At 42.6% G+C, this 10,901-nt stretch overlaps 1 protein-coding gene across 1 annotated transcript; it reads right to left on the reverse strand.

The window, feature by feature from the left end:
- Positions 1-748: 748 nt before the first annotated feature.
- Positions 749-9,667, reverse strand: LOC135484777 (uncharacterized). The gene is made up of 3 exons (XM_064766457.1): positions 9,044-9,667; positions 8,512-8,672; positions 749-863 (listed from the first exon to the last, which is right to left on the reverse strand). Exons 1-3 carry the CDS (start codon positions 9,665-9,667, stop codon positions 749-751), a joined length of 900 nt encoding a protein of 299 aa, XP_064622527.1.
- Between the last annotated feature and the right edge of the window lie 1,234 nt (positions 9,668-10,901).

Raw genomic sequence — 10,901 nt, forward strand, 5'->3', positions numbered from 1 at the left:
ATCCCACATCCTAGATACTAGGTGTTGGTCGTAACATGCTGGTCAATTCCAAACAGGCCTGGTGTCTAGGTAGGAAGTGAAATTCAACCATGCCACCCGGCCCACTCATTATACATGTTGTTACACTTCTGCTTGATGTTGAAGATGGGTTGGGGGTGGGCATGGTGGCGGGCATGGTGGTGGCTGTTATACAACCTCCCACAACTTCACTCTTTGAGTACTGAAGATGAATCAAATCAAATATCGAAATAAAAGTGGGTCTTAGTTTTGTAGTTCATGAGTAGGGGTCTTAGTTTTGTAGTCTAACTCTAGTGCTGCCTTAGTGGGTCTCATATGGTCTTTCTTTGTAGTTGGGGGGGGGGGGGGGGGGGCAGTGCTTCATAAGTTGGTGATCTCTAGCCTGAAAATTTGTTCGGACCTCGATCGAAGAAGGTACGACAAACAATTAATTAATCAAACCCTTATGAGGTTCACTCATTTGAAGTAGAGAGGGTAACGTACATTGTATACACAAATCAAACACACACGCAGTGCTTGCATGCATTGCAGAGAACGACTTTTGAGTGATGTCCCAGGCAGCTGAGACACATGTCTTGTTGGACATGCCTACTGATTTTTAAGCCCCCCTTTAGGAGGGCAGGCGGTATTTGCACCACGCCACCACGGGCACCACGCGACCACCACGCCACCACGCGAACAGGCGGAGCGATCATAATGACGATATCAAAATAGCGGTCGATTCATTGGATCATGGTTTCTTGGAACAATTATAGATGGCGTTGGCTGCTATCCTAGCTTCCCTAGCGTCCCACGAGCGACCAAAAGGTCCCCAGTAGCGATCGCGCTCTCCGAATGCATGTGACCTAGGGCAGAATGTTCAAAATCAATGACCTGATATGAAAGTTAATGCAGTAGTCATCTTTAAATTCCTGAAAAATCACCCGGACTTTTAAAACTGGGGACTATACTGACTTTCAAATGACTGTAATACGTCTACGATGTATAAGCCTGGGCCCATATTGCTATTCATGAAATCCCATCAAACAATAGAACAGGACTTTTAAATAGTGGACTATATTTACTTTCACACCAGTGTCACAGTCTTCATAGTGTTTGAAGGGACGCTATAGGCAGCAGCTATGTTGGCAAAATAAAGTTACACGAAGTAGCCAATAGGGGTCTCTCACCTCTCACAGGACGTCGAAACTATTCACACATGAGACAATACACCTATAGGCAAGATGAGCCCGTCAGGTATTTGAAATCACTGAACCATTGTCGAACAATAGGGCGGGACCTTTAAAACAGGTCACAATATTTACTTTCACATCAGTGTACCAAATAGGCCTTCAATGCATAAGCGTACGTGCCGTACAGGACCTTTACCGGGGACAAGTCTCTGTACAACACGAATTCGCAATAATAGGTCTCCGATCTATACTTTCTCCGCAGTGACAGTATTGTGATAACAATAATGGTGTGATAAGATCTCTCATGACAAACGGTTGGACACGGATGTATAGCGGCTTAATAATAGCCCTGCTTTTTGCGAATGCCATTAACAAGTAATAAATACTCGTAAATCCCGTCAGGCAACAACGCAGTATACCAACATGCCATCTATAATTGGTAGGTGTAACCACAACTCTCAAGTGTCTGTGGTCTGATGGCTTGTTTTGATATCGTCATTATGATCGCTCCGCCTGTTCGCGTGGTGGCGTGGTGGTCGCGTGGTGCCCGTGGTGGCGTGGTGCAAATACCGCCTGCCCTTTAGGAGGGGCTCTTAAGATACACGTGTGTGTGGGAGTATATACTGATTTGATGAGAAATAAAGAGAGTAACTATTGTATATTATATCCTACAAACAATTTTTTTTGGTATATTTCTGAATTAACTCCGTTGAGTTTACCGATTTCTCCGCGATCTTCCGGTGGTGGTTGCTATCCCATTTGTTGAAATTAATTTAAATTAATTTAAATCTTCATGGGAATTCGCTACATCATATGCCTAAGAAATTGGCCAATTATATTAATATTTTTATTAGAGAAATATCCGTCCTAAATAATGACAGAAAAGGGTGGTTTATTTCAATTTTGTGTCGACATGGTCGAGGTCACGTGACATAAACAAAACAATCGCACACACCCGTCCAAAAAAGGCACTTTAAGAAAAACAAATACGTTTTTCCTGCTTAAAACCACACTGACGACTAAGTTATTTTAGTCTACTACCCAAATCTGAAGTATTAAAATGAATCACAAACTAGAACTAGCTCTATTTAGCAAAGGTTGCGTGAAAAATTCGGGTGAGCGACATTCTGAACCCTAGCGGCCAATAATTAAACTACTTTCAGCCGTCTGCTCCGGTCTCGTTAGGGAGTTTTTCCCAAATGTACGCGATGATGACGTGCCCCATTAACAGGACGTAACATCTATTTTAAAATGCGTTTCCAAAGTGAATGCATGAGGACAATCCATTTAAGTGTCGTATATCACTGGAAACGCCCGATTCCCGTGAATAAGGACAATCACAATGTATTACATTACCAAAACAAAAATGTGTCGGAAGGAACTATAATTACTATATGGATGGTCCCATCGCACCCCCCCCTCCAGCAGTATGACACAGAAGGGCTAGTTGACTGTCCACCGGGGGGGGGGGGGGGGGGGTGGGGGGGGGGTTCCCCCCAACGCACTGGTAAAAACCTATGTCGACGGAGGGGGGTTTGTGGGGTGTCCCCCCATTGTATCAGCTGTAGTTGTCAGAGCTTGCACTTAACATATGCTCGTAGGGGGATTCGGGGGAGCTCCCCCGACCTAAAGGGGGGCTCACTAAGTTCTTGACTTTACATATTAATACACAGCCTGTCCATCCTAGATCGTGGTTACATGGGGAGTAATCGTTGTAAAATTAGGCCAAACGCAAAGACATTTAACCCGGGTACCACTATGTTTACGATGCGAACAAGTCGTGTAAGTCATTATCAGCATTTTTTATTGAACTTTTGCGGGTAAAGCGTCACAGGGAGCAGCATTGAACGGTAAGCAGGTTCATATCATATTCAGACAACGACTTGTAACGGCCATACAGGAAACGATTCGTATCAAAAACCGACGATCACAACTATTCGCTTGCTGAGAGTATACATTACGCGCATACATTACATTCAGACATTGAGCTTCCAAGCTTTGAGAAATAACAGGTCATGTGTGAATTTGGCATGTTATTTTGGTAACTTACGTGAATACATTTTCAACCCCGAAAAGTGTGAAGTGAAGTTTTGCTTTTATTTAGTAATATGTAAAGTCAAGGACTTAGTGAGCCCCCCTTTAGGTCGGGGGAGCTCCCCCGAACCCCCCTACGAGCATATGTTAGGTGCAAGCTCTAACAACTACAGCTGTTACAATGGGGGGACACCCCCCCCCCCAAACCCCCCTCCGTCGACATAGGTTTTTACCAGTGCGTTGTTTATGTCACGTGACCTCGACCATGTCGACACAAAATTGAAATAAACCACCCTTTTCTGTCATTATTTAGGACGGATATTTCTCTAATAAAAATATTAATATAATTGGCCAATTTCTTAGGCATATGATGTAGCGAAATATTGCGCAAAGTCCAGTAAGCCTGTCAGCAGGACACATTTCAATCTGTTAGAGCTACAATGTATTGCTACAAGGTATTGAGTTGAATCTTGGTACAGATATTATGCACACCTAAGGCACCTATTCCATAGAGGTATACATAGAGGTATATGGTATACTACACTATACGCGAACAATGGCTTCACAAAGGGTGCATGACCATGAAACTTATACTAGTTTCATGGTCATGCACCCTTATACTAGTTTCATGGTCATGCACCCTTTGTGAAGCCATTGTTCGCGTATAGTGTAGTATACCGTATACCTCTATGGGGAAGGTGCCTCAGAGGGTAGTTGATAAAGTATGGAATTAGTGAAACCTTGGAAACACTGATAAACCTTGGAATATTCAATGTAAACCATGGAATCACTGTGCAAATAGCGCGGGAAATCGGGTGCGTTCCTTCCACGATTTATACCCTCCCAACTGACAGTCTCGTCCCAGCTGACTTTATTGATAGCAATTTGCCAGTTAGTTCAGAAGCCAACATTTTTAATGTGGAGGATGACGTCATCAATTGGCAATGCGCTGTGGTCGTTAAAATATTTTATTTCTCTTCAATGGAAGCAAAAATTAGTTTTTATGATTGTTTTGTATTCCATAGACGATAAAGTATTATGCTCGGTACTAGACGCACGAGATCATAGGACAAACACACACGTGAATAAAAAAAACCGCTTAGAACTGGTGACGTCACAAAGATCTCTGCATCCCTCGATGCGTACTGGAAGATGTAAGAAATCGCTCACGGCGAAGGAATTTATTCACATTTTTCATCTCCAAACCCGGCTAAAACCTTCGGTAATAAACTTTCATCTACTTTTCTACGGATAAGTGCCAGCCGGTACTGCATGATGTAGTCAATCTTCTCTGTATCATCCTGTATGATCACACCGCTCCGTAGTTCAAATAGGCCCCGTGTGGTGGCGTAGTAAGCGGAGCGCTGATTGGTCCATATTATGGGTGTGTGGTGGGCGTGTCGTGACGTGCATGCCCATATTTGGGAGATCAGTAGTGTACACTGGAGGCGAGGTATGACTGGGTTGTTTTAAAATATGGATTATTGAATCGGATATGCGACTGATTTCTAAACTACCGTCAAATTCCGATCTGATCATGTAAAAATAAGCTCCAAATATTGATTCGTAACCACCTTAGGTTCAAATGGCATTATTTCATGTTTTTATGCATTTTTAGGACTGATTCCAAGGTTTATCACTGGTTCCAAGGTTTCACTGATTCCAAGCTTTATCACCTACCGCCTCAGAGACCGAGTTTGGTCTGATCTGAATCTTGGTAAAACCTAAAACATTAAAACTGCTACATGTATATCTCCTGCACATGTTCTTTTTTTTAAACATTTTTATTCCTTGGCCTTACCATGCTATGCTGCATCCATCTTTCCTTCACACGAGGTGAGCACAATGGCCCTGGCCATTTCATTTAGACTGAAGAGTTTATCATGAGGAGGCCCCTTCTTGATACAACATGGCATACCGTTACTTCAATATCATAGTTTAGTAATCAAATTCACAGTACTGTAGTGTAATCACAATAAAATGCACGAGTATTTTATACAGGTAAAAAGTGCCAAAAAGGTCGGTCTTTGTGAAGACAGCATTTTTGGCTTATTGATTTACTCAAAGAGGTTTTCAAAACATGCAAGCATGAAGCGAAACAATTCTAGAAAAGAAAGGCCTTCTTAGGGGAATTAGTCCATTTCTGAATGATCATGAACCTGCATCATCTTACAGAAAATCCAGAACTGGGGAAAAAACATGAAAGCTACTCTAGGATCACCACTTTGCTATTGTGTTCACGGTAGGCCCATGACGAGGAAAATCACTTAGGCCTGGAAGATGATCGATAAGAAGCGCGGATTTGGCATTGGGTTTTTTTGTTACAAATAACACTCCCTGTTTATGCGCCAGAGCTTATTATTGAAAGGTCGTTCATTCAAATACTAGTATAGGTTGCACAGTACCAGTCGAGCTTTAGTTGAATAAACAAACTTCAATGATAAGCTCTGGCATGAACAGGAAGTGTTATTAGTAACAAATAACCCCTATGCAAAATCCATGCTCTATTCCCTTTAACAATATCTGTCCTGACAGTCTTCACTCATCTGCCCATTACAAAGCTCTGCTCTGACAGCCCAGCAAAATACATCATGGAGCATTATAATACATGTACATTAGCAACGAAGTGCACTTTCAGTCAGCATAACGTACCTTTTCTTCCCCCTTTGCAGATAAGTAAAGGGTACATTATTGTGAAGTTCAGATAATGTGACAACTGTGGTTCCTAATGACACATCTTCCAAGTCAAGTTCAAATGCATGGTATCGTGGTACGATTCTAGGGCATTTGCCCCCCGGACATCTGCCCCCCGGATCTTTCCCCCCGGACATTTGCCCCCCGGACATTAGCCCCCCTAGGACTCCTGCCCCCCTAGGACATCTGCCCCCCGGACATTTGCCCCCCGGACATTAGCCCCCCTAGGACATTTTGCCCCCCGGACATTTGCCCCCCGGACATTAGCCCCCGTAGGACTTCTGCCCCCCTAGGACTTCTGCCCCTAGGACATCTGCCACCCTAGGACATCTGCCCCCATAGGACTTCTGCCCCCCTAGGACATTTACCGCCGGGGACAGTCAAAGAGAACTTGATTGAGTCGGTCAGTCCAAGAGTAGCAGGATGATCAGCTCTGGCCTGTATTAATAGATTTAAGAGCATACTTATATGCATTACTCCAGGGCAATCCATAGGTCAAATGTAAGAATGGTAAGGATTGCTGTATTTCTTTTAAATGAAACAAACTGAAGGTAGCAGAATTACTGAAGGTAGCAGATAGGCCACCCTTCAGTAATTTTCAGCACAAAATAACTTAAATAATCATTACCTTCTTTGACCTGTACTATGACTTCATTTCTTGATTAGTTGTGATGGTGGAAGGAGACGGAGGTATCATGTGAAGTTTTCTATTTTAATCAAACAACAAACAAGTTTCAAAACATCAGATATACATGTACATGTAGTGATATACATACATGTGCATATAGCAGCACAAAAAAGAAAAAGGCAAGAATCGCCAGAGAAAAACCAAATACAAACTAGAATTGTCGGTTGAGTCTGCAGGCAGACTCTGGAGTCTCCGTCAACTGTGGGTTGCTTTGTTTTGAGGAAGTTGAGGAGGCAGTATGTTTTGGTTAAAAGTTTATTGGGAAAATAGATATATACATGGCTAAACTTTAGAATCCCCGATCGGAAATGACGTAGTTTGATCGCATTCAACTATAAATCCATTGAACAGTGGTGCTTGGTTAGTCATAAGTCAACCGATGACCTTTTTTTGGGGTGTGATCGGCGATTGTAAACTCGTTCCATATACATATATACATAGGCCTAGTTGGAGATTAAAAGTCGGGTTACTGGTTTGTAGACCTTGGTATGAGAATTGTCTTCGCTGGCAAGGTTTGCATTGGGTTTATGTTGCTGCTGTGTTAACGCTGTGTTGGGATAGCAGCGATGGTGATGTTGTGGTTCACATGTGCCTTAAACACTACTCTGCACATGCGACTTGCGCATGACCGGAACTTGATCGTCTTATCAACGCCGTCGCCTCGCTCCAAGGCCCTGCCTGTATTGACCACTATTGTTGCCGCGAAAATTTGTTTGTAGCAAGAATAACTTATAACAACAATGAATCATAAAAGATTTCAATTTATGTCTAAGCAAGTGTGTTCCTGTAATCGTTGCTCTTAAGTACGAATTGATCAATTGCGGCCATTTTCAGTCCATTTCCACGGGCCACTTCCTGTCCAACATGGAAGCTATCGAAATTGGCAGGGAATATGGTCGCATAATACGTCTCGTTTGGAGAATGTGCAATGGCGGAAATCGAAATTGGCAGGGAATATGGTCGCATAATACGTCTCGTTTGGAGATTGTGTAATGGCGAATCAAATTTTCACGACCCATCGCAAAACGGCTGTCTCGTCCCCTAAAATATGTCGTTATTGCTCGCTAAATAATTCTGAAAATTCGCACTGCACACCTTTGATGTTTCGATAAACAACTCATTATACTATTTGATTTACCCAATGTCCAGTTTTCCCTAAACTTCGCGAACACGAATCCACCTGGGTTCTCCAATCACTAATGATATACACAGTGCATTGCATACACCGTAGTCACCTGGAACGGGGTTATAAATTGGGGGAATTTGCCTAGCTAAACCAAGAGTCTCCTTTCAACCCTACATACGTAGGTTGACGGAGACTAATTACAGCTTGGTCAATGAACCTCTGACCATTTTAGAATGAAAACAGAATGAAGAAGATCAGAACTCCAACCCTGAGTTAAAATGTACTGTAACACTCGTGAGTACCCCTAACAATTGCTCATCTAGCCCGCTTCAAATGACATCAAGGTAAAATAAACAAAGTTTCAATGTCAACTTGATTTTCCTCATCGACACTACAAGTTAAAATTATGGGCAACCCCTCTCAAAAATCCAATAATGTCCCTATTGGGGTAGTCTACTACAAGGTTGTGCAACCTCTGTTGCACATTCCTGTACACAGCTCGCCGGACAGGAGGATTTTGGCCTGCTTGATTTTGGACCATTTGAACATGTGTCAGAGCATCCTCTCGCTTTAGGACCTCAAGAAATTTCCAGAAATTAGGGTGGTATGCCCCAACATCAGACTGAAACCGCCGGTGCCAGCCTTCCACGTGGTTGTTGGTTCTCGGTAGGTTGTCAAGTGTGCGCTGATGCATATTCCACATGGGTATGGGAAAGAGGGGATTTCTTCTGCCATTGCCATTATCTCGCTCTTCTCCAATGTATGTAGCTTCGAAATACTGCAGAATAGGAAGAGCATTATCTGGGAGATAATCCTGCAATCCATTGAAACCAGCAATAACATCATCTTCAGGGAGGAATGCCAAGGAAGGAATCATACGGAGTTGTAACGCAAACTCTGCATCTGCCTGGTAAGCATTGGCCAATCCTCGGGCTTGAACCTGAAAAAAATGACATTTCGTACACAACTATGGCAAGCAATAAGGGCAAGCAAAATATTTTTAGATTATCGCCCATGGCAATTGTCGGGGCCGCCGGTTAAACGTTTTAATTTTTTATTGAATCGTGGTAAATCCGTAAACAATTGCTTTGACTGATAAATGACGAGTTGAAGAACCTGGAGAATCAAATATACCGGGTACGATTGTCAAAAATCAATTAGAAAAAGAATTTGGGAGGTCATATGACAGACGTTCCAATTTTTGGAATGTTCCAATTTCTTTTGGAACTCCAAGCATACTGAAATTGGTATGTCTGATTTATTTTGAACGAACCAAAATTTCAGGTTTTCCCCCAACTTCGGCATATTTACCTGACGATATACATTTTGAGTCATGTGAAAGAAACATCCTTTCACCTCCACGTCGGGGAACACGTCCAGTATGGCATTCATGGCTGCCCGTTCGAAGTCAATGAGCACTTCTGTCGGCTGGAGGCCGTTCACCCCACCTGCGATGGCCGACACTTCTCGAAGAACACGCGCATAGGTATCCTGTCTCTTATTGGTGATGAGAGCGTTCACACTAGGGAAAACACTTCCGTTAGCTGTTAAACTGTGAATGGTGTACAGTTGGAAAAAGACTTCTGGCACTACTTTAAATGTTCCGTCGGCAAACCAGAAATCAGACGTTGCAAGGCATTGTTGCCCATCTTCACTCATATAAATGAGTATTCTGTCAGCTTCTCCTTCACCATTATCAAACCGTAAAAAGATACCATCTCTAGCTGTCATTTGATACTGTCTGGGGATAATAACATCTGCAGCACTGGCCGGGACAGGAGGTTGGTTTCCAGCACGCTGTCTGTTTCGTCGGATATTTCTGCGGACGTTTGTTATGGGTGTCATAGCTCCAGCGGCTGCATCACTCATGTTTTGCACTCCTGCTGTAATTATCTGTTGTGGAGTTTCTTCAGTTTCTTCCGCTCTCTGTTTCATATTGCTCCTCACTGTCAGCATTTCAACTCGAGCAGCATCTCCAGCATGTGTATGGTCGTCACCCTCTGCACAACCTGGTTGTTCATGATGTGCAACTTTGCTTTGCACTCACTTCGTCGTCTTTGCTCTCATTCCCAACTTTCCTTCCCCTCGCTTAAATCTTTTTGCTTAACATAACAGAAACCTTCAAAGAGAAGCTTCCTCCCTCCACGACTAGTTGCTATGAACTCCATGACTGATTGACACTGGCAGAACTGTACTAGTACAAGCTCTATGGTCGGTCACATGTACATTTACTAAAAATAGATTCACAGAAACATTGTATGACAGAGGCATTTCTCAGAAAAGGCGTATCATTAGGCCACTTTAAAAAAAAGCTGGTTAGCGTCCTTGCTTCTGGGAGGAGGTGGGTAGGGGGAGGTGTTTTTGTTTTTTTTAATTCATTTTAAGGCTGAAAATAAAGCTGCTGAGCAAATAAAGAAAATCTGAAATATGGAAAAATCCGGGTAGGTGTACATTCTAGTGTAAAATGCACTATAAATTTTTTTTGGCTCTCGAGCACTTTGTCGAGTAGGAAGGGGACGCTAACTAACTTTTTTTTATTCGGGCTTAGCTACGCAAGCCTATCGCGTCTATGGCAAGCCAAAGCGGAATTTATTCAAGACTTTAGAATTACCATTCAAGAAGTTAAATATAAGTTCAAGAAGGAAATATATGTTCAAGACTATAATATGTTCAACCTTGAATCAAATGTTTTCAACCTTGAATAAAATATGTTCAACCTTGAATAAAATATGTTCAACCTTGAATAAAATATGTCCAACCTTGAACAAAATATATTCAACCTTGAACAAAATATATTCAAGACTCACGTGACCATATTCAAGACGCACGTGACCACAAAATTGATGACGTAGTTGCTCATGTTTTGATGCTTTACGGACTTTCCCGAACCCGCGTCCAGACTTTCCCGAACCCATGGTACTTGTGTTGCGTTTCGGAGCTCGAATTGTTCGCACGAAGGTTTTGACACATGGTTGTACACGTACCTAGCCGCCTGCGAAATTTTTTTCTGCAGGATACTTCTGCCATAGTGTACATCTGACAGCCAATCAGAATTCAAGGCAAGCACGTGTCTTTGTTGACATCATCTTTCCACATGGCGCAATAATGTCAACAATGCCACGTGTTCTGATAATCTTGGAAAGAACAAGTTAGCAAATGGTTAGAGGAG

This window comes from Lineus longissimus, chromosome 3 (genome assembly GCF_910592395.1).
Source record: "Lineus longissimus chromosome 3, tnLinLong1.2, whole genome shotgun sequence".
Taxonomy (NCBI): Eukaryota; Metazoa; Nemertea; class Pilidiophora; order Heteronemertea; family Lineidae; genus Lineus; species Lineus longissimus.